This window comes from Mytilus galloprovincialis, chromosome 9 (genome assembly GCF_965363235.1).
Source record: "Mytilus galloprovincialis chromosome 9, xbMytGall1.hap1.1, whole genome shotgun sequence".
NCBI lineage: Eukaryota > Metazoa > Mollusca > Bivalvia > Mytilida > Mytilidae > Mytilus > Mytilus galloprovincialis.
The window spans coordinates 83,391,345-83,417,209 of record NC_134846.1 but is presented as its reverse complement, the minus strand read 5'-3'; the positions used below and the strand labels follow the sequence as shown (position 1 = coordinate 83,417,209).

General features: G+C 32.1%; 1 protein-coding gene across 3 annotated transcripts in view; it reads right to left on the bottom strand.

Moving 5' to 3' along the window:
- Positions 1-1,432: 1,432 nt before the first annotated feature.
- Positions 1,433-25,865, bottom strand: part of LOC143046159 (uncharacterized) — a 54,862-nt gene continuing 30,429 nt past the window's right edge. For all 3 annotated transcript variants that reach the window (XM_076219182.1, XM_076219184.1, XM_076219183.1), the window contains 7 exons: positions 20,157-20,292; positions 9,002-9,161; positions 7,534-7,684; positions 6,471-6,540; positions 4,089-4,849; positions 3,688-3,761; positions 1,433-1,472 (listed from right to left, as the gene is read on the bottom strand). In XM_076219182.1, the coding sequence (XP_076075297.1) occupies positions 4,663-4,849; positions 6,471-6,540; positions 7,534-7,684; positions 9,002-9,161; positions 20,157-20,292 (704 nt within the window). In that variant the 3' untranslated portion in view covers positions 1,433-1,472; positions 3,688-3,761; positions 4,089-4,662. The remainder of the gene's footprint in view (positions 1,473-3,687; positions 3,762-4,088; positions 4,850-6,470; positions 6,541-7,533; positions 7,685-9,001; positions 9,162-20,156; positions 20,293-25,865) is intronic.

The following is a 25,865-nucleotide window of genomic DNA, read 5'->3' as shown; positions in this document are numbered from 1 at the left end:
AATTTACTGGTAGCTACAATATAGACAAGGTAATTAGACATATGAGATTCTGAATGGCTAACACAACATCCTGAGGTCCAACCATCCATACTGGTAATTTACCGGTAGCTACAATATAGACAGGGTAATTAGACATATGAGATTCTGAATGGCTAACACAACATCCTGAGGTCCAACCATCCATACTGGTAATTTACTGGTAGCTACAATATAGACAGAGTAATTAGACATATGAGATTCTGAATGGCTAACACAACATCCTGAGGTCCAACCATCCATACTGGTAATTTACTGGTAGCTACAATATAGACAAGGTAATTAGACATATGAGATTCTGAATGACTAACACAACATCCTGAGGTCCAACCATCCATACTGGTAATTTACTGGTAGCTACAATATAGACAGGGTAATTAGACATATGAGATTCTGAATGACTAACACAACATCCTGAGGTCCAACCATCCATACTGGTAATTTACTGGTAGCTACAATATAGACAGGGTAATTAGACATATGAGATTCTGAATGGCTAACACAACATCCTGAGGTCCAACCATCCATACTGGTAATTTACTGGTAGCTACAATATAGACAGAGTAATTAGACATATGAGATTCTGAATGGCTAACACAACATCCTGAGGTCCAACCATCCATACTGGTAATTTACTGGTAGCTACAATATAGACAAGGTAATTAGACATATGAGATTCTGAATGACTAACACAACATCCTGAGGTCCAACCATCCATACTGGTAATTTACTGGTAGCTACAATATAGACAGGGTAATTAGACATATGAGATTCTGAATGGCTAACACAACATCCTGAGGTCCAACCATCCATACTGGTAATTTACTGGTAGCTACAATATTGGCAGAGTAATTACTCTCTCTTATGTGTCATAATGTTTAACAATGGTTGTGTGATGCATGAAAATGAAAAAGAACTCTTAAATTCCCCCAATTTCATGATGTATTTTTCTGGGTTATTTATAAACTTTTCACTACATTTCTCCAATTTCATACATTTGAGTGCATATTTTGATAACATAATTATGTTAGACTAACAAAAAAAAATAATTAAGACACCTTATTTTATTGTTTTAACACAATCAATAAATCTTCTGGCACTCTATCCTCTATGCCTTTTCTTTGAATGTTCAAAATTTCTGCTTCATTTACTTTTAAGTGGGAACACATTGGCGTATTAGTTACTCTTTAAACTGAGAGAACACATTGATTATTAATTTTTCATTTCTGAACTCTCTTTTTATGAATATTTTCAATGTATAAATCTTTCACTGAAAACTTGAAGGTCTAAAATGCAATTATACACTAACCTTTCATTGTGAATGCATTTCAGTCAAATTCATTTTAATAATCATATCTGATTTAACACACATTTGTATACAGTTTTCATTTCAAACTTACCTTTCATTGGGAACACATTGGTGTATAAACTTCTCTCTGTAAAAAACAAAGATATTTATACTGGACAACAAAATCAAGAAAGAAGTGTTACAAATAAAATGATACAAATGAAATGCTACAAGTGAAATGTAACACAAGGAATGTTACAAGTGAAATGCAACAAAAGAAATGATACAAGTAGAATGTTACAAGTTAAATGTAAGAAGTAGAATGTTACAAGTTAAATGTAAGAAGTAGAATGTTACAAGTTAAATGTAAGAAGTGGAATGTTACAAGTGAAATGTAACAAATGAAATGTTATGAATTGTTACAAGTGAAATGTTACAAATGATGTAACAAATGAAATGTTACAAGTGAAATTTAACAAATGGAATGCTACAAGTGAAATATTACAAGTAAAATGTAACAAATGAAATATGTAACAAATGAAATATGTAACAAATGAAATGTTACAAGTGAAATGTAACAAATGGGAAATGTTACAAATGAAATGTTACAAGTGAAATGTAACAAATGGGAAATGTTACAAATGAAATGTTACAAGTGAAATGTAACAAATGGGAAATGTAACAAATGGGAAATGTTACAAGTGAAATGCTGCAAGTGAAATGTTGCAAGTAAAATGTAACAAATGAAATGTTACAAATAAAATGATACAAATGAAATGCTACAAGTGAAATGCTGCAAGTGAAATGTTACAAGTAAAATGTAACAATTGAATTGTTACAAGTAAAATGTAACAAATGAAATGTTACAATGAAATGATAAAAATGTGATACAAGTGAAATGTTACAAGTGAAATGATGCAAATGTGATGTTATAAGTAAAATGTAACAAATGAAACGTTATGAAATGTTACAAGTAAAATGTAACATGTAACAAATGAAATGTAACAAGTAAAATGTAACATGTAACAAATGAACCTTTATTAATTGTTACAAGTGAAATGTTACAAATGAATCGTTATTAAACATTGTTAAACCAAAGGCTTCCAGGAAACTCAATTCCTCATGTGACATCTATGAGAAATAAATACATGTCAAAAGGATCTGTTATATAAAACTATGATCTTTTATGTTCTTCACTTAGGGAAAGCTGTATCCTCCATCACATTTAATTTTGAAACTTGAAAGTTTATTTTTTATTTAAGATAAGTTTTATCTTAAATGCACTGCACTGTTTCAAAGTTTGAGTGTACTCATCCACTAAAACATATTACTGTTCTTTTAAAACAGAAACAGGATACTAATAGTGAAAAAAGATAAAATAACTAAAATACCAAACTCAAATGAAAATTCAAAATGGAAAGTCTCTTATCAAATGGCAAAATTGAGAGCTTAAACACATACCATATTCCATACAAATAAAGATAAAATCAAACTTTCTGTTAGGGTGGTCATATAAGATGATTCACTCTGTCATGAGGATTTTAGTTCAAAAACCAAACATCTAACAGTAACAGCAAATATTTTCCATCACAAATATTTTGAATGGCAGGTAACAATTACTAAGAATATCACTCCCATACAATTTCATATTAGGACAAATTTTACAAACCAAGTGTTCTAGCTAGGATTTATTGTGTAGATTTAAAATTTATTATTTTTTTGTTAATTTTTAATTATAGTGATCCTGCTGTTTTGAAGGAACAGGACAATCAAATGACTAATTTCTCCATATTTGACTAATCTATTTATGCTTCAATTTTTATGTTGTAAATGTTGAACTCTGAATGTGTGTCTTCGGGTTACTGTCTCCCTGACACAAATCTTCCATCTACATTTACCTATATATGGGTGGTTCAAGCCTAGTTCAGTTTAATATGACCAAATTGTTCTAGAGAATATTGTTTTCACATAAGAAAATTCTTTGTTCCACAAAGACTCGTACAGTTGATGATGGTACAGGTTTTGGGGACATAAACTGGCATCTATGCAATTACTTGGTAAAACCTAGAAAATTTGAAAAAGGAAATAATGGGAAGATGTCCATATGGCAGCAACCTAACTGCATAAATTTACCAAAAAGTAGACATCTTTGTATATAATATTAATTTTGAGAAATATGTAAGAAGAACAAAAGTGTTGTTGTAAGAAATATTGTTTCAAAATTCTATCTCATAGAACATTTATGTTGAATGTTTATGTTTATGTTCCCATTGCTTTTGATCCAGATTTTCTGATTAATGTGTTTTATAGCTGGTGTATACCCTATACCTCATATCATTGTTATCTATGTAAGTACTACTTACTTTTAAATGCTCTATGTCTTCCTTGTTTTTGATCGGATGATTGTTGTCTATTCACCACAAATTGTCTCCTTGAACTGAAAAAATACCACTACTCATAAATATATTACAACAATACTTTTGCTTGAAGTATAAAATGCTCGTCAGAATGTGTTTTCATTTTTATTCAATATTTGTATTTTTCAAATAATAGACTAATCACTGACTACTTTCTAGTACAGATCACTTACTGACTACAGATTAATTAATCATTTACTGATTACTGTCTGGTATAGCCCGACAAAGTGGTCCCCAGTCACCACGTTTCTTGTCAAACTTCAGAGCCTGCCATTCTCCAGCAGCAAGAGGACAAGTGTCTTGTAAAGACTGACTACTTACTGACTACAGATTAATTAATCACTTACTGATTACTATCTGGTATAGCCTGACAAAGTGGTCCCCAGTCACCACGTTTCTTGTCAAACTTCAGAGCCTGCCATTCTCCAGCAGCAAGAGGACAAGTGTCTTGTAAAGACTGACTACTTACTGACTACAGATTAATTAATCACTTACTGATTACTATCTGGTATAGCCTGACAAAGTGGTCCCAAGTCACGTTTCTTGTCAAACTTCAGAGCCTGCCATTCTCCAGCAGTAAGAGGACAAGTGTCTTGTAAAGACTGACTACTTACTGACTACAGATTAATTAATCACTTACTGATTACTATCTGGTATAGCCTGACAAAGTGGTCCCCAGTCACCACGTTTCTTGTCAAACTTCAGAGCCTGCCATTCTCCAGCAGTAAGAGGACAAGTGTCTTGTAAAGACTGACTACTTACTGACTACAGATTAATTAATCACTTACTGATTACTATCTGGTATAGCCCGACAAAGTGGTCCACAGTCACCACGTTTCTTGTCAAACTTCAGAGCCTGCCATTCTCCAGCAGTAAGAGGACAAGTGTCTTGTAAAGACTGACTACAGATTAATTAATCACTTACTGATTACTATCTGGTATAGCCTGACAAAGTGGTCCCCAGTCACCACGTTTCTTGTCAAACTTCAGAGCCTGCCATTCTCCAGCAGTAAGAGGACAAGTGTCTTGTACCAGGTATATGTCACCAGTTTGTATCTTATGTTTAGATAAGCCTGGGGCTCCATCTGGATTGTATGGACTGTTAGCTCTGAAAAGTTAAAATTAGGTATCATCATAATTTCGATCAAGTTTAACAAAACAAAATATTGGCCAATATAGAAAAAATGGAACCAGTAAGAATTCTAGCATTTCAGAAAAACTTCAGTAATTCAATTTTTTATCATGTGAAGGGATCTGTAGAATTTTACAATTTTGTGGTTAATTTTAAGGTACTGTATTAAGTGATAGCAAGGATTTGTATAGTCACTATACAAATCCTTGGTGATAGGACCGCTATATTTGGTGCACAGAATGATTGTAAGGTCTACATGTCTGTCTTGCATGGTTCATCTGACCCTGAACTTATTTTCATAGAACATTGACAATTGTAATTTTATGTGATACTTGTATTAAAACCTTCATATGACAAACTTTCAACATAAATTCAATTATAAGTAAAGCAAGGGAGACATTTTAGCTTGTGCACTCATATCAATATATAGGATCATTGAAAGGTAAAAATTCACATAATTCTAGCATTTTCAAAGTGAATATATCATATAATGACCATAGGACATTGCAATAAAGTGATAAGAATATATGACCATTCGTAGACTTAAAGGGCATACATTCTATAATAGACAACTTTCGAGTTCGATGCATTTCCGTTACAAACTTTGGTTTTACTGAAGATCAATTGTGCGTTAAGGGGCATTGTCACATCTGTTTCCATGTTGAGTGAGTGGTTGGAAAACTATGATGCTATATTGCAGGAATTATTCCGCAAATTGAATTTTCATAATTTACAATCAGCAACACTGTCATTAGGGAATTGTGATTAAGTACCTACAGAACAAACAATATTTCTACTTTATCCTTCACAATGACGATCACTAAGACGCTTGATGAACGTTAAAAATGCCGGGATATAGGCGATCCCCTCTATCTGGTAAAAGACGTCAGAAAGGTGTGCATAATTGACGAGTTTTTTTCAGTGAAGGACAAACTCAAAAGTTGTCTATTGCATACTTGCTCTGAAATCTATAAATCAGTCAAAAGTAGACAGACTTTAATAATTTGCATACAAGTATTGATAGGTAACTTTCCATTAAACAGGTACACTTCCTATTTGTAGGCAAAAAAGGGGCACGGGTACTAAATTTTAAAGTCTAGAAATAAGGAGCATCGTCTGCATTAAATTTGATAATATAAATATATTTTGCAAACATTCTGTAAAATTACAAGACATTTGGTTGGAAACTGGAAATTAGAAGAATTGATGGAACATTTGAAGGCCTTTTGTGTTACAGCTTAAAAAATCATGGAATAGACAACACAATGAAGGTTAACACTTTTCCCCATCTCTCTGATATTCACTATTCCATAATAAATATTTGTCAAAATTGAGAATGGAAATGGGGAATGTGTCAAAAAGACAACAACCCAACCAAAGAGCGGAAAACAGCCAAAGGCCACCATTGGTTCTTGTTGTCTGTTAACTCTTCCTCTGTTTCAAATCAAAAACTAATATTCAATAACATTTATAGATCATAACTGTTCATGTTTCTTAAGTAGTTAGACAAATGTATACATGTTATTTTCTTAATTATAAATTAATATTAAATATTGTTTAACTTTGACATAATGTCATCTTTCTTTAATATTTTTACCTGACATAGAAATAGTCTCCTCTTTTTGAATTCTTTGCATCTGCCATCCAAAGCTTTGCACAATCAAATTCTGGAAAATTTACAAAAAAAAAATTCATTGAAATCTATCAGGACAATTTTAAAGAAGATCTAATCATGAGCTATACACCTCCTAAGTTAAAAGTCAATTAAACTTTCATATAAAAGTTAATGATCTTCCATCCTTTCTTGCTTCCAATAGCAGGGATAGAAATACAGTCCAGTCAACTAGATTTAAAAGAAAATTTCCATTCAAGCTACTAGTTTAAAGAAAATCAAGAACCTCTTTTTAACATGTCTAGATTTTCAAGTTATATGTTTAGAAGAGGGGCGAAAGTTACCAGAGGGACAGTCAAACTCAAAGATTGAAAATAAACTGACAACGTCATGGCTAAAAAATAAAAAAGACAAACAGACAAATAAAAGTACACAAGACAAAACATATAAAACTAAAGACTAAGCAACACGAACCCCACCACTAAACAGGGGGTGATCTCATGTGCTCCAGAAGGGTAAGCAGATCTTCATCCAGATATGGCACATGTCGTGTTGCTCATCTTTTTATAAACCCAGTTAATAGTTTAGATATACAAATGAGAACACCTTTTTAACATGTAAAGATGTACAAATGAGAACACTTTTTTAACATGCAAAGATGTACAAACGAGAACACCATTTTAACATGTAAATATATACAAACGAGAACACCATTTTAATATGTAAATATGTACAAACAATAAATGAGACACCTTTTTAACATGTACAAACCAGAACATCTTTTTAACATGTACAATAGAGAACATCTTTTTAACATGTACAAACGAGAACATCTTTTTAACATGTTCAAACCAGAACACCTTTTTAACATGTAAAGATGTACAAACGAGAACACCTTTTTAACATGTACAAACGAGAACATCTTTTTAACATGTACAATCGAGAACATCTTTTTAACATGTACAATCGAGAACATCTTTTTAACATGTTAAAAAGAGAATATCTTTTAACATGTTCAAACAAGAACCCCTTTTTAACATGTACAAACCTGCAGTGTTGTTGATTTTTCTTCTTCTAAATGTCACCTCCATTTCATCTGAATGGTGTTTGAAGGAAAGTTTCTCTTTTGCTTGACTTTGGGTAAAACCATCAAAAGAGGTGCGATCTTGTTGCTCATAACCTTCTGTTATTTTACACATCTGAAAATATTGTTTAAAATTCTTAGATGAAATCAAGTATCAATGTACACAATATAAAACATTCGGAAATTATATTCATTTGTATTAAGGGCATACGATACAGTTTTGAACCTGTATTTACAAGTTGATGAAAATTTGCATATAGGCTATTTTTTACCTGATTAAATCAAATATGTAATAAAAAATATACCTTCATGTGCTACTTTTTGAGTAAAATGAGATCGAAATTTTGTAAATTTGCTCAAAATTCAGATTTGTGTCCGTATTTTCTTTTTCGAAAGAAAGACATAACTTTTTTGTTTTAAAAAATAAACTCAAATTGTTTTTTGTTAAATAATCGGTAATTTCTGTATTTTATAAGTATCATTAAAAATTATGCATTTTTTATTCAGAAATAACTCATATTTATCAAATGTTCATGAATAGAGGAAAAAACGTTATTTTTTGCTGCATGTTTATCAAAATGAAAAAAAAAAGCTATTTACAGTTTTATAAAATTTGGGTCACATAATCTCCTTGCAAAATGAAACAAATTGCAGTTTTAAAAAAATAGGGTCCATGCACTCGTTTTCAAATTAAATCAGTTTGCATAATAAAAATCAGTCGAAAAATGCATCTTTTCCCGATATGTCATAGTTTGACGTCGCGAAAATAACATTTTAAGTTAGCAACGTCATTACCTCCCCTGTAACTGTATCGTATGCCCTTAATTTATAAACAAAGTTGTTCAATTTAGTCTCAAAATGAAAATTCAGTGAATAATAGCTTCATTAACTTTATTCATAGATGAAATCATATCATCGCATCCATTTACAAAGGGTGTATCAAATATGATACCACTAAATCCTGCTCAGTAAGGAACCAGAAAATACTGCGGATTCTTTTATTTTCATGGGTACCAATTTTCGTGGTTTGATTAAAACTTACATATTCGTGGATATTTAATTTCGTGGTTTTGGCAGTCTGCATACATTCCTTCAGAAAAATGGCAATTCGTTAAATATTTAAATTCGTGGTTCCCCTGTATCCACAAAATCCACGAAAATTGGTATCCAAGGAATATTAATGAATCCACAGTACCAATTCTAAATCTTTGTTTTTTTAAACTTGGGATTGAAACCATGACCTTCAATTCCAGAGGTTATGATACTCCCACTTTATGGTTTGCGAATAAATTGCATTCACCTTGTCCATAAAAATATTTAAGCCCCTCTTTTTTTCTCAGGTTTGACTGAGCATATTTAGTCAGCAGCTTGAAAGTGGTAAATCAAATCATGTAACTAATGATTTATGATAAACAAGACCTAGCTTACTTACAGATTCAATTTTATCTCCTGGTTTCAGAACTTTTTCCTTATTTTTAGTCTTTTCTACAAATATTCCAGTAAAGTTTCCCCCACATATTGAAATTTTATCTAACAGTGGCATTTTCATTTTCACCGTCCATTTCTCTCTTGTATCTTCGTAACTACCAGATCTGTGTAAATGAAAAGCATGAACTTAACTTGACAAATACAAACAAATTGCTATAATAAAAATGTATGATGTTGAATCTGAAAAACCATTAACATTGCTGGGCATAACTCCTGGATGTCTGCAGCCATAAGGGTAGTCCAAATAATTATGACGTTTTGAAAGATTAATTTTTTTCTGTGACGCCTTCCTACTACAAAATTAAAATAGCCTATCAAGACGTTATAACTATTTGGACTACCACAAGGGTAAAAATAAATGATGAACTAGATATTTACAATTACAGTAAAAAATTAAAATGTCAATTGTTCTTGAACAATTGAGAGGTCTTTCCTTTTGTAATGTAAAATACCTGTTCCAATAGACGTAGAATGTATTGAAAAGCTTTAAAACACACTGAAAATCCTTTAAATAAGGTCAAAAACACATAATTCGCTATATGGGACATGACCTTGACCTTTGACCTTTGTCAAGGTCATTAGTCCCCAATGTCATTGCTGAAGACCCCATGGGTCTAGGACCTTTGGTTATATAGTAAAAGCTGATTTTCTCTTTTCAGAAACCTAAAACAGGGGTTATGCCCCTTAGAGAAAGGTCAAATCTCTTCGGTCAAAATGTAACAAAGTTGCGCATTAATGACCCAAACATTTTCCACTATATAACACTTCTGAAAGTATTAAGGTTGCTGAGATTATCCCATAACAAGGTGTTAGGTCAAAGGTCAAGGTCAACATACACATTTGACCTTGAGGTATTTTTCAAAGTCACATGAATTGATGATGAATGGTGAAGATCCTAGGTGTCTACGACTTACGGTTTCTGAGTTTTGGTGGCCAACCGACACCGGTTAATTTTAATAGGGGCATAACCCTACCAATGAGTCATTGAATCTTTTTGATCCAAATGTAACGAAGAACCGGGGTCTGGTCCTGAACAAATTTCACCCTTAGTTTTTTTTCTACCTATTACGGTTACGGTGTTGGAACGATAACAAGGTTTTTGGGTTTCGGAGGGATTACTCCGAACCGACAAAATATTTCGACTCACAGGGTGAGTTCCAGATAGGTATTCATGACACCGATACAAAGTGTGAACATGAAAGCGACACGTCTTACGGTTAAGTCTGCTAACTTCATCAAAGTTTGGCGGAATAATAATAATAATAATAATAATAATTAAAAACCAATTGTTCAGAGAACAATTGAAGGTCTTTCCATCAAAACAATGTATTTTGATATGAAAAGTTGTGAAACTAAGTTTAAAATGTCATTTCAATCGTCAAATGATAGCTCCTAGTAAGCTGATTCCAAAAATATATTGTTTCCATACATTTTTTTTTTAAATAAGGGAGATAATTTGTTACTTCCGGTTTGAAAAATGTTACTTCCGATTATATTTGAATATTTACTTGACACTGATTCCAAAAATATCTGGTTCTATATACTTTTATATTAATAAAGTACAAAAAAATAGCTATTTCCGGTTTACAAAAGGTCACTTCCGGTTGTTTTTTACAAGGTTAAATGGTTTGATATCTTTTTCTAAAAGTTGTATATCTTTATCATGTATACATATAGAATTAAAGCAAAGGTCAAAATCTAGAACGTCAAATTAAGCTATGACCTTGAGATCAATTTCAAGGTCATAAACCAAGGACCTCAAATCAAAAGACCATAGGTCTTTATTATATTTAGTTAATGAGTTATATCACCAAACGCGTATTTTTAAATACAAGAGGGGAGAAAACTCCCTTTTACATTCAACGTACGCTTGCAATCAAAATTTACATCTTACGACATGTCGCAACTAACAATTTAGTAAAAATAATTTGTTGATATCTTATACAGTCTTTGGATATAAATGAAAATAAGCCAAATTCAAATATTAGAATATGACCTTGACCTTTGACCTTGACCTAATTTTCATTTTTTTGGACCAAGGACCTCAAATCAAAAGATCCTAGGTCTCTATCACTTATGATTTATAAGATAGAAATTCATATCACTTATATCAGATGCATAAGGGGAAATAACTCTCATATGGAGCGGTCATATCGCTTCGGTCAAAATAGGACAAATCATGCGAAGGCCATAACGAACAATTTTGTAAAATAAATTTGTCATAATCTTTTACGGTTGCGAAGGAGATGCGCTAACAAGGAAAACAGTGTTTGGGGAGATAACTCCTACAAAGAAAAGTATTCGTTTACGCAGGGTAAATTTCAAAAGCGCATAAACTGTTCGATATCATATACCAAATATCTAAGCGACATATTGCGAAACAAATGTTTATCGCAAGAACAAAATTAGGCGGAAGAAAAAAAAAAAAAAAAAAAAAATAATCAGAAGAAAAACAATAGGTCTTTCCACAGAAAAGTGGAAAGACCTAATAATTAAAAACCAATTGTTCAGAGAACCATTGATGGTCTTTCCACCAGTTAAGACCTTTTTTTATTTGAAAATATTAAAATTTGGTTTTAAATGTCAATTTTAGCGCCAAATGACAGCTTATTGAACGCTTATTCAAAAAATATATGGTTTCTATAAAAAATATATAGAAAAGGGAGATAATCTTTTACTTCCGGTTTAAAAAGTTTACTTCCGGTATTGTTTGATAGTTTACTTGATACTGATTCCAAAAATATATGGTTCTATATACTTTTACATTGATTTAGTACAAAAAATACTACTTCAGGTTTACAAAAATGTCACTTCCGGTTGTGTTTTTTAAGGTCACATTGCTTACAACTTAATTCAAAAAGTCCCATGGCTTTATCATGTGTACATATGAGGTAAGAGCAAAGGTCAAAATCTAGAACGTTTAATTAGCATATGACCTTGAGCTCAATTTCAAGGTCATAAACCAAGGACCTCAAATCAAAAGACTCTAGTCCTCTACTTTATATTGTTAATGAGTTATATTACCATACGTATGATATTAGATATAAAAAGGGGGAAAACTTGCATCAAATGTCTACGTACCCTTTCGACTAAAATTTATGTGTTATGACATGTCGTAACTAACAATTGTGTGAAAATATTTTGTCGATATCTTGTATGATTTCTGAAAATAAGAGATAACAAGCCAAAATCAAAATTTTAATCATGACCTTGACCTTTGACCTTGACCTCATTTTCATTTTTTTGGACCAAGGACCTCTAATCAAAAGACCCTAGGCCTCTACCACTTATGGTTTTCCAGTTAAAAATGCATATCACTTATATCAAATATAAAAGGGGAAATAACTCTCATATGGAGTCTCCGGATAGCTTCGGTCAAAATGAATCAAATCATCCGGAGGATATAACGAGCAATTTGGTAAAATAAATTTGTCGGTTTCTTATACGGTTGCGAAGATTAAGCGATAACAAGAAAAACAGTGTTCGGGGAGATAACTCTTATATGAGAAAGTATTCGGTTTAGCAGGGTCAGTTTCAAAATCGTATAAACTGTTCGATATCATATTTCATTTATCTAAGCGACATCTTGCGAAACAAAAAAACACCGAAGGAAAAAAATTAGGCGGAAGAAAAAAAAAAATAATTAAAAACCAATTCTTCAGAGAACAATTGAAGGTCTTTCCACCTCAATAATAAGAATGAAATTTAAAAAAGGATGTTAGAAAATGTCACTCCTTGTTGATGTAATTTAGTTCTTCAAATTGATATAAAAAAATAAGATTAAAAGGTATATGTAGAAGAATTAATTGTTTTATTAAGAACAGAAAATAATTCTTAGCAAAGGTCAAAATCTAGAACGTCAAATTGACCTTTGACCTTGACCTCAATTTCAAGGTCATAGGTCAGTGATCTCAAATCAAAAGACCCCAGGTCAATCATTTGTATGGTTGTGGAGAAATACTGATTTCAAATACATAAGGGGAGAAAACTCCTACAAGGGTTAACCCAAACACTTCGACTGAAATAGGTTGAAGTGCCTTTTTGTAAACAGTTATTTGGCAAACAAATCATATTATTTACTGTAACAGTTTCTTTTGAATAACGATAACAAGCAAAATTCAAAAATTTATAACATGACCTTGACCCTCGACCTTGAACTCAATTTCAAGGTCATAGGTCAGTGAACTCAAAATGGAAGACCGGAGGTCAATCACTTGTATGGTTGTGGAGAAATACTGATTTGAAATACATAAGGGGAGAAAACTCCTATAAGGGTTAACCAAAACACTGACTGAAATAGGTTGAAGTTGCGCCTTATTGTAAACAGTTATTTGGCAAACACATCATATCATTTACTGTCACAGTTTCTGTGGTATAACGATAACAAGCAAAATTCAAAATTTAGAACTTGACCTTGACCTTTGACCTTGATCTCAATTTCAAGGTCATAGGTCAGTGAACTCAAAACGGAAGACTGGAGGTCAATCACTTGTATGGTTGAGGAGAAATACTGATTTGAAATACATAAGGGGAGAAAACTCCTATTAGGGTTAACCTAAACACTTTGACTGAAATAGGTTGAAGTTGCGCCTTATTGTAAACCGTTATTTAGCAAACACATCATATCATTTACTGTTACAGTTTCGTTGGTATAACGATAACAAGCAAAATTTAAAATTTAGAACTTGACCTTGACCTTTGACCTTGACCTCAATTTCCTTCAAATGGACCAAGGATTTCATATCAAAAGACTGTAGGCCTCTACGACTTATAACGTATGAATTTATCCAACAAATCGCCTATCTTAAATTTTCAAAGGGAAATAACTCCCATAAGATGTCTTTCGATCAGTCAAGTCAAATACACCAAATCTTTCTCAAGAGTAGACGAACAATTTGGTGAAAACAGTTTGCTAAAATCTTTTACGGTTTTAGAGATATAGCGATAACAAGAAAAGAAGGACGCGGGGAGATAACTCCTATAAGAATAAGTGCTCGGTCACACAGGGTGAGTTTTGAAACCCCCATTACTGTACAACATCATTGGCCAAAAAATCCATTCGATATGTTGTAAGACAAAAAAGCATCTCAGACGGCAGAAGAAAAAAAAAAAAAAAAAAAAAAAAAATAATCAGAAGAAAAACAAAAGGTCTTTCCACGAAAAGTGGAAAGACCTAATTAAAAACCAATTGTTCAAAGAACAATTGAAGGTCTTTCCACCAATAAGGATCTATTTTGATATGAAAATATTAAAATTCAGTTGAAAATGTCAGTTCCTATGGCTAAATGATATATAAATATGAATTTCAAGCAAAGGTCAAAATCTAGAACGTCCAATTAACCTATGACCTTGACCTCAATTTCAAGGTCATAAACCAAGGATCCCAAATTAAAAGACCATAGGTCTGTATTATGTATGGTTCATGAGTAATATCACTTTACGCATAATTCTAAATATAACAGGGGCAAAAATCCCATTTATTCTCTTCGCACCCTTCCAATCAAAATTTATAAGTTACGACATGTCGCAACTAACAATTTAGTAAAAATAATTTGTTGAAATCTTATAAGGTTAATGAAAAAGAGTGAAAATAAGCAAAAATCAAAATTTAGAATTTGACCTTGACCTTTGACCTTGACCTAATTTTCATTTTTTTGGACCAAGGATCTTAAATCAAAAGACCCTAAGCCTTTACTTTATAATGATAATGAGTTATATTACCATACAACTAATATAAGATATAAAAGGGGGAAAAGTCGCATCAAATGTTTACGTACCCTTTTAACTAAAATTTACGTGTTACGCCATGTCGTAACACACATTTTGTGAAAATATTTTGTCGATATCTTATAGGATTTCTGAAAATAAGAGATAACAAGCCAAAATCATATTTTTGAACATGACCTTGACCTTTGACCTTGACCTCATTTTCATTTTTTTGGACCAAGGACCTCAAATCAAAAGACCCTAGGCCTCTATCACTAATGGTTTTCCAGTAACAAATTTATTTCATTTATTTCATTACAAAAGGGGAAATAACTCTCATATGGAGTCTTCGTAAAGCTTCGGTGAAAATAAAACGTAACATCCTGAGGATATAACGAGCAATTTGGAAAAATAAATTTGTCGCTTTCTTTTACGGTTGCGGAGGAGATCTGATAACAAGAAAAACAGTGTTTGGGGAGATAACTCTTACAAAGAAAAGTGTTCGGTTAAACAGGGTCAGTTTCAAAAGCGTATAGACTGAATGATATCATATACAAAAAAACTAAGCGACATCTTTTGAAACATTTTTACACCGCAAGAAAAAAATTGACGGAAGAAAAAAAAAAAAATAATCAGAACAAATACAATAGGTCTTTCCACAAGAAAGGTGGAAAGACCTAATAATAATAATCAGAAGAAATCCAATAGGTCTTTCCACGGAAAAGTGGAAAGACCTAATAATCAGAACAAAAGCTATAGGTCTTTCAACCGAAAAGGTTGAAAGACCTAATAATCAGAAGAAAACCAATAGGTCTTTCCACGGAAAAGTGGAAAGACCTAATAATAATAATAATAAACAGAAGAAATACAGTAAGGTCTTTCCCTTTTGAAAAAGGAAAGACCTTAATAACTGTGAAAATGAAAACTGCAACAATTTTTTTATTTAGACTTTTCATGTATTCCCAATCCATACAGAAGAGTGACAGAGATAAAACTATAAGCCAAGTTACATATTATAGTATTGCTTAATATTGATGGAGTTTACAGATTTTCAAATCATGGCATATCTTTCTGCTAAGGTAAAGTTGGCTACAGATGACACAAAACTCTCTAAATTTCTGTTACTGTTGATTCGATCACAGAAAAATTGTTTCCGAAGCAATATTAATCATCTTTTCCATATGAAAAACTCTTCATACATTTCTGGCTTCAAAGAAAGAAAATATCTACTTGTGCAGGACAGCATTTAACATTAATTTGTTACTTGCACATGAAACTCTTATTTTAATAGATTTGTGAAATATTGCTATGATCTTTAATATGACCATTAAGACCTGTAATTCTCTAAGATTTACACAATGTATTCAATACACTTTAAATAATAAGTCAACTATTTAATATACAAAAATAACTAGAATCACTGCTATTATTATTAAGAAATATTTTAACGTTGCACATAGATAGCTAGATGGCTGTAAGGTATGGTATATAATGCATTTAAGCAATAAATATGATGTACCAATTGCAATAAAAAACAAGCACAAACTGTAAGAGCGAATATTATACAAAATATGTAGTAATATACATCATGCTTGATCAATTAACAAGATTTGAAATTGTAAGCATTAAAAGAATTCTTGTAAAGTTCTAATGTTTATTTAATCTAATTGGTAAACTAAAAGTAAATGTTAGTTTAAGTTTTTTGTTTTTACAAATACTAAGGATACCCATGTAATCTAAACAAGGAATTATTTGAATCTGGAATAATTTTGAATTCTGGAAAATTGATGAGAAAGGAGTAGGTTCAGTAAGACCTCTTTTTGGCCCCAAAATATAGCAGTTTTACAAAATTATGAAAATGTAATATTTAAGCTATTTATTGGAAAGAAGAATGTCTCTGCTACATGGATATGGGCTGTTTTTGACAATACAATGCACTTATATCGGGTAGTAGCACCTTTAAATCATGCTAAATTACTGAAATCTTCAAAATTTTAGCATTTTAGTTAAATTTTAGACGGTTTCCGTCTTAAATGGAAGTGGCCGCATTCGTGTTCATTCATAATATTGAAATGTAAGTTGTATTTATTGATAATACATAATATATATAAAGGTTGAGGATGAACACGGATGCGGCCACTTTCATTTTTGACAAAAACCATCTAAAAAGTGAGGTTTTTTGGCATATTTGATAGATTTTTTAGATTTAAGCTTGAATTGGAGCGTTTTTAATGACTAAATCAGTTAAAATCTATCACAAAAACTTATCGAATCAATTAAAATAGACATTTAAGTGTTTAAAAAGTGTCTAAAATCTTTCGTTAGATGAACTTGAAAATTGAGGCCAAAATCGGTCCTTCTCCTTTATGATGAAAACTAACCCAACTAAATAGGGTTAGTCTGGGGCTAAGGGCGGTTAGTTAGTTCATACTGAAATGATAGTGGTAGTAAAATTAAACTTAGCCATGTGAGCATTACTAACCCTATTTAGTTGGGTTAGTTTTCATCATACATTTCTAATCAATTTTCCAGAATTCAAAATTATTCCAGATTCAAATAATTCCTTGTTTCTAGCAGAAAATGCAATTACTAGATCCCTAAAATCAAACAAGCAAATCATACATAAGAATACTATGTATACTTTTTACACAGTTGAATCCATTGATAAGGAAAATATCAAACAAATGTTCTAACAAGTATCATCAATTATTATGTTTTGCTGTTGTCTACAGAATAGTTTGGAATGGGATTCTATAGATATTTTTAAACTTAAAACATATAATGGCTCCTGTGAAAGTTCTAATAAAATAATAAAATCTAACTTTCAAATAATTATTTATATAATCAGGGGCAGATCTATGGAGTTGGTAGTATGATCCTAGAGGGGAACCAAAAAAATGTGTCATTTTAAAAAGAAGCCCACCAATGGGTCTTCAATATATTTGTTCATTATAATCAATTTACTTCCCAGTTTAAACCAATGAGAACTGCCTATCTGTAAATCAATACAAATACTTTGATCTGTGTTTACTATAACGAAATATAATAACAAAAAAAATCTGTTTGATAATAAAAACTTTTAAAAAGATTCCAGAACAAAAAATAGTTTTAGACCTATTGAATATTTCATATTAGATTTTTGGAAAATGACTTCAATTTAATTAATTAAATATTTTAAAGTGATATAAATATACATTGTTAAATATAATAAAACTGAGAATGGAAATGGGGAATGTGTCAAAGAGACAACAACCCGACCATGGAGCAGACAACAGCCTAAGACCACCAATGGGTCTTCAATGCAGCAAGAAACTCCCGCACCCGGAGGCGGCCTTCAGCTGGCCCCTAAACAAATATGTATACTAGTTTAGTGATAATGGACGTCATACTAAACTCCCAATTATACACAAAAATGCACTTCTTGCAATCAAAGTATGATAGTCATGTTAGATATCATGCCTTGGTATGTTTTATTAGTTATTATATGGATTAAGATGAAGAAAAAAAAGATGTTCAGAATGGTGGACATTTTTTGGACAAGAAATAGACTGGGAAAATAAAAGTTATTATTAAATAATCTTTAAAATTGTTACATAGATTGAAGAAACTAAAAGGTAGTATAAATACATGACTGATCGAGTTAATCATCTGTTCAAAGAGTACAATTTACTGACTGAATGTCGTTGTCATTGCAAATTATGTACTTGCAGATAAAACAACTGTCAATTAATCCTCTACTTCAGAATCTGGACTGTTCAAAAAAGGTTTGATGATAAAAGAATTTAAAGGACACTAAATCAAAAAGAACGTCTTAGAAATGTCACCAAAACAATGGACACACAATTTTCAACCAATTAAAACCAAATGTTATATGATTATCATTGCACACATATTAGCTATATCATTTTCATGATCAATGGATTTTACTGTGTGGTTATATAACATGTACTTACAATATATATTTCCTGAATAAAGAATATACAGTAATAAAATAGCAATTTCCCTTGGAATTCTGAGATGCTGCCAGACAACAAGCACTGCTTGGTAGATGTTTGTTAGCTAGACATAGCATATAAGTAATACCAAGCAAACTTAAACCATGGAAGGAATGGTTAAATATATGATGCTGAAAAATTTATTTAAAAAAAATCTTGTTCCAAGATGTTGATAATTTGTCAATTATTCAAAGATCATATAATTATATCTTTCAATATACAGGTGGTAAAATTTGGAAACATTAAAAAGACCAATTGAAAGTTTTAAGATTAAGCTACAATGTTTGACCCATGGTCAGTTTGAAGTTCCTTTCCAATTAAGCTAAGATGGTTGACCTAAGGTCAATGATCAGTACTTATCATATCAATGAACAATTAAAACTCACTGTGACGAAATAACTTAAGCTTTGTGAAATTGGAAATGTGCAGGAAAATGTATGAATGTGAATATTATTAACAGTTACACAGAACATTCAAAACGTTTCAGCAACACAGTAGCATGCTGTTAATGTAGAGTAGGCATTGGTTTTAATTTCACATAGCATTCGCAAAACAAATAAAGGAGATCTCAGGAAAAATAGTAGTTAGAGCTGGTAAAACATACTATTCCTGCGTGATAAATGTTTTTTTTTATTACTTATATATACATGTAATTAATATTGATGTTGCTTATAATTTCAAATTATATTGAATGTTAGGAGCATGTATCACTCATTCATAATGCAGTATACTCCTTTAACATAAAACAATCTAACCTATACACCTTTAACCTGTAAACACTTGGTCAAAATAAAATTCGAACTATTAATAGGTTTCATTGATTGCTGTGATTGGTTAATTGGTTGGTGTAAACAGTCACTTTAAGCACTATTTGCTATTTTTCGTTACAGTTAGTTTATGTTAGTGGAGGAAGCTGGAGAGCCCAGGCAGAACCATCTAAAAGAGAGAAAAACTTCAAAATTTACTAAAAATAGAAATATCAGGGGCTATATCTCATAAAAGGGTTGTTTTGATATTTTTTTAATTTCTGCAAGAAAAAGACATTTCCCTGCTGATCATTATTTATCACATTAGATTTGCTGTAACTGCTTTAATATTTGAGATGATTATAAAATGCACTTTACCCCTTTGGCTATGTTTGCTAATGGATCAAGTTCCCAGAAATATTTTTTTAAATAAGGAACTTTCAAGTAAAGTGTGTTTCATTTGGTCCAACAGTGTCAGAGGAGAAGATTATTTAAAAGTCTACGACTACAGAAAGACGACGATCAGTGGAGGACAGACAATGAACAATAGACTTCAAATGATGGAAAAATGGCCTTTCATGAGAGGTGAGTTAAAACGGTAGACAAAATATGATAGAGAATGATAAAATTCTGACCACCACATTGAAATCACCTTATAAATGGACCAGACACAGGCCGACCAGCACATTGATCTATTGTCCATGGCAAAGTGTCCAGGGCAACCTCAAGCTGTAAACACTCTGTTAAATCTTCTGATGATTCACTGGATTTATTTGAAGCACATTCACCTGCAACAGAAAAAGAAAATTTTAGTCGCTCTAAATTGAATCAACCACCATTTCATTTGACTTTTCTAAAATGTTTTCCTCTTTTATTTTTTAATGATCTTTAATACAAATAGATTATTACCTAATAGTCCTGATATTATGGAAGACTTCCTATCTATCACGAGGGTTTAGTCCAAAGACTGATATTGTTAAGGTGGATGGTGTAAGGCCTGATATATATATATATATATAGATTCCACAACTGCAACAAGTGTATTACGATATTTCTCCACTCGAGACAGTTAAATTTTAATATTATTAAGCACGAGGCTTGCCGAGCTTTTTAAATAATTAAAATTTAACTGTTGAGCGTGGAGAAATATCGTAATACACGAGTTACAGTGGTGGAATCTGTTTCTCTAATGATTTTTATCCTTCCTTTTCAAATATTTGAGGAAAGTTGTGTACTTTTGACTGTGACATCATCAGACATGGTCACCTTTTTTCATGACGTCAGAAAAGATAATTCAGAAGAAAACAAGATAATTTAACGTCACAATTAAATTTCAACCAATCATTTGCCTAGAACAGATCTTTCACTAGTGAGGAGAAATATTTTTTTCACACTGGTCAGGAAATGTGAAAATGGCACAAAAATTAGAGAAACAATGATCTATCATTATAACATATGGGTAAGATGAATGGTACCCGGGCTGATATATACAATGATCTATCATTATAACATATGGGTAAGATGAATGGTACCTGGGCTGATATATACAATGATCTATCATTATAACATATGGGTAAGATGAATGGTACCATGACTGATATATACAATGATCTATCATTATAACATATGGGTAAGATGAATGGTACCAGGGCTGATATGTATAATGATCTATAGAGATTAATACATGGCCTTTTCCATATCAGCCTGGGTATCATCCCGAGACGGAGTCGAGGTGCTGATATGGGTTGAGGGATGATACCCAGGCTGATATGGAAAAGGCCATGTATTAATCGCTTTATCATATACTTCCGACAATAGTTTCATGTAAGGCAAATAAACAAATGCAATAACTAAAACAGTTAAAAACTTTATAAAGAAGTTAAATTATGAATCAAATATACTATAATTGTCCAACAACAGCACCACTACCTCCATATGGTAACATTTCCTATAGAGGCATTTGAAACATTGGAAATTTGGAAGAGTTTTATGATCACTATTACTCCATGTTTGTTGTACTATAAAATGATTCTTAATTGTCAATGGCATTTGTTAGCAAGTACTAAACTATCCCCACAAAAGTTCCCGTAAATTTTGACGTCGTCTTAAAAAATATCTGACGTAACAATGGGAAAGAAAACAATCGATCCCAAAAACACCGGAAATAACTTGCACGAGAAGCACTGTTATGGGTTTTTGCACGAGACGCCCCTGATATGGGTTATCAGTCCTGGTGGGAAATTATGGCTTGTGTACTTCCGCTCATTACACATATACATAAGCTATCATATCAATGCTAAGTATATGATCTATCATTATAACATATGGGTAAGATGAATGGTACCAGGGCTGATATATACAATGATCTATCATTATAACATATGGGTAAGATGAATGGTACCAGGGCTGATATGTACAATGATCTATCATTATAACATATGGGTAAGATGAATGGTACCAGGGCTGATATATACAATGATCTATCATTATAACATATGGGTAAGATGAATGGTACCTTGGCTGATATATACGATGATCTATCATTATAACATATGGGTAAGATGAATGGTACCAGGGCTGATATACACAATGAGCTATCATTATAACATATGGGTAAGATGAATGGTACCAGGGCTGATATATATGATGATCTATCATTATAACATATGGGTAAGATGAATGGTACCAGGGCTGATATGTACAATGATCTATCATTATAACATATGGGTAAGATGAATGGTACCAGGGCTGATATATACAATGATCTATCATTATAACATATGGGTAAGATGAATGGTACCTGGGCTGATATATACAATGATCTATCATTATAACATATGGGTAAGATGAATGGTACCAGGGCTGATATGTACAATGATCTATCATTATAACATATGGGTAAGATGAATGGTACCAGGGCTGATATATACAATGATCTAGCATTATAACATATGGGTAAGATGAATGGCACCAGGGCTGATATGTACAATGATCTATCATTATAACATATGGGTAAGATGAATGGTACCAGGGCTGATATATACAATGATCTATCATTATAACATATGGGTAAGATGAATGGTACCCAGGCTGATATATACAATGATCTATCATTATAACATATGGGTAAAATGAATGGTACCTGGGCTGATATATACAATGAGCTATCATTATAACATATGGGTAAGATGAATGGTACCAGGGCTGATATATACGATGATCTATCATTTTAACATATGGGTAAGATGAATGGTACCCAGGCTGATATATACAATGATCTATCATTATAACATATGGGTAAGATGAATGGTACCAGGGCTGATATATACAATGATCTATCATTATAACATATGGGTAAGATGAATGGTACCAGGGCTGATATATACAATGATCTATCATTATAACATATGGGTAAGATGAATGGTACCTGGGCTGATATATACAATGATCTATCATTTTAACATATGGGTAAGATGAATGGTACCCAGGCTGATATATACAATGATCTATCATTATAACATATGGGTAAGATGAATGGTACCAGGGCTGATATATACAATGATCTATCATTATAACATATGGGTAAGATGAATGGTACCTGGGCTGATATATACAATGATCTATCATTATAACGTATGGGTAAGATGAATGGTACCAGGGCTGATATATACAATGCTCTATCATTATAACATATGGGTAAGATGAATGGTACCAGGGCTGATATATACAATGATCTATCATTATAACATATGGGTAAGATGAATGGTACCAGGGCTGATATAAACAATGATCTATCATTATAAGATGAATGGTACCAGGGCTGATATGTACAATGATCTATCATTATAACATATGGGTAAGATGAATGGTACCAGGGCTGATATATACGATGATCTATCATTTTAACATATGGGTAAGATGAATGGTACCCAGGCTGATATATACAATGATCTATCATTATAACATATGGGTAAGATGAATGGTACCAGGGCTGATATATACAATGATCTATCATTATAACATATGGGTAAGATGAATGGTACCAGGGCTGATATATACAATGATCTATCATTATAACATATGGGTAAGATGAATGGTACCTGGGCTGATATATACAATGATCTATCATTTTAACATATGGGTAAGATGAATGGTACCCAGGCTGATATATACAATGATCTATCATTATAACATATGGGTAAGATGAATGGTACCAGGGCTGATATATACAATGATCTATCATTATAACATATGGGTAAGATGAATGGTACCTGGGCTGATATATACAATGATCTATCATTATAACGTATGGGTAAGATGAATGGTACCAGGGCTGATATATACAATGCTCTATCATTATAACATATGGGTAAGATGAATGGTACCAGGGCTGATATAAACAATGATCTATCATTATAAGATGAATGGTACCAGGGCTGATATGTACAATGATCTATCATTATAACATATGGGTAAGATGAATGGTACCAGGGCTGATATGTACAATGATCTATCATTATAACATATGGGTAAGATGAATGGTACCAGGGCTGATATATACAATGATCTATCATTATAACATATGGGTAAGATGAATGGTACCTGGGCTGATATATACAATGATCTATCATTATAACATATGGGTAAGATGAATGGTACCAGGGCTGATATGTACAATGATCTATCATTATAACATATGGGTAAGATGAATGGTACCAGGGCTGATATATACAATGATCTAGCATTATAACATATGGGTAAGATGAATGGCACCAGGGCTGATATGTACAATGATCTATCATTATAACATATGGGTAAGATGAATGGTACCAGGGCTGATATATACAATGATCTATCATTATAACATATGGGTAAGATGAATGGTACCCAGGCTGATATATACAATGATCTATCATTATAACATATGGGTAAAATGAATGGTACCTGGGCTGATATATACAATGAGCTATCATTATAACATATGGGTAAGATGAATGGTACCAGGGCTGATATATACGATGATCTATCATTTTAACATATGGGTAAGATGAATGGTACCCAGGCTGATATATACAATGATCTATCATTATAACATATGGGTAAGATGAATGGTACCAGGGCTGATATATACAATGATCTATCATTATAACATATGGGTAAGATGAATGGTACCAGGGCTGATATATACAATGATCTATCATTATAACATATGGGTAAGATGAATGGTACCTGGGCTGATATATACAATGATCTATCATTTTAACATATGGGTAAGATGAATGGTACCCAGGCTGATATATACAATGATCTATCATTATAACATATGGGTAAGATGAATGGTACCAGGGCTGATATATACAATGATCTATCATTATAACATATGGGTAAGATGAATGGTACCTGGGCTGATATATACAATGATCTATCATTATAACGTATGGGTAAGATGAATGGTACCAGGGCTGATATATACAATGCTCTATCATTATAACATATGGGTAAGATGAATGGTACCAGGGCTGATATATACAATGATCTATCATTATAACATATGGGTAAGATGAATGGTACCAGGGCTGATATAAACAATGATCTATCATTATAAGATGAATGGTACCAGGGCTGATATGTACAATGATCTATCATTATAACATATGGGTAAGATGAATGGTACCAGGGCTGATATATACGATGATCTATCATTTTAACATATGGGTAAGATGAATGGTACCCAGGCTGATATATACAATGATCTATCATTATAACATATGGGTAAGATGAATGGTACCAGGGCTGATATATACAATGATCTATCATTATAACATATGGGTAAGATGAATGGTACCAGGGCTGATATATACAATGATCTATCATTATAACATATGGGTAAGATGAATGGTACCTGGGCTGATATATACAATGATCTATCATTTTAACATATGGGTAAGATGAATGGTACCCAGGCTGATATATACAATGATCTATCATTATAACATATGGGTAAGATGAATGGTACCAGGGCTGATATATACAATGATCTATCATTATAACATATGGGTAAGATGAATGGTACCTGGGCTGATATATACAATGATCTATCATTATAACGTATGGGTAAGATGAATGGTACCAGGGCTGATATATACAATGCTCTATCATTATAACATATGGGTAAGATGAATGGTACCAGGGCTGATATAAACAATGATCTATCATTATAAGATGAATGGTACCAGGGCTGATATGTACAATGATCTATCATTATAACATATGGGTAAGATGAATGGTACCAGGGCTGATATGTACAATGATCTATCATTATAACATATGGGTAAGATGAATGGTACCAGGGCTGATATAT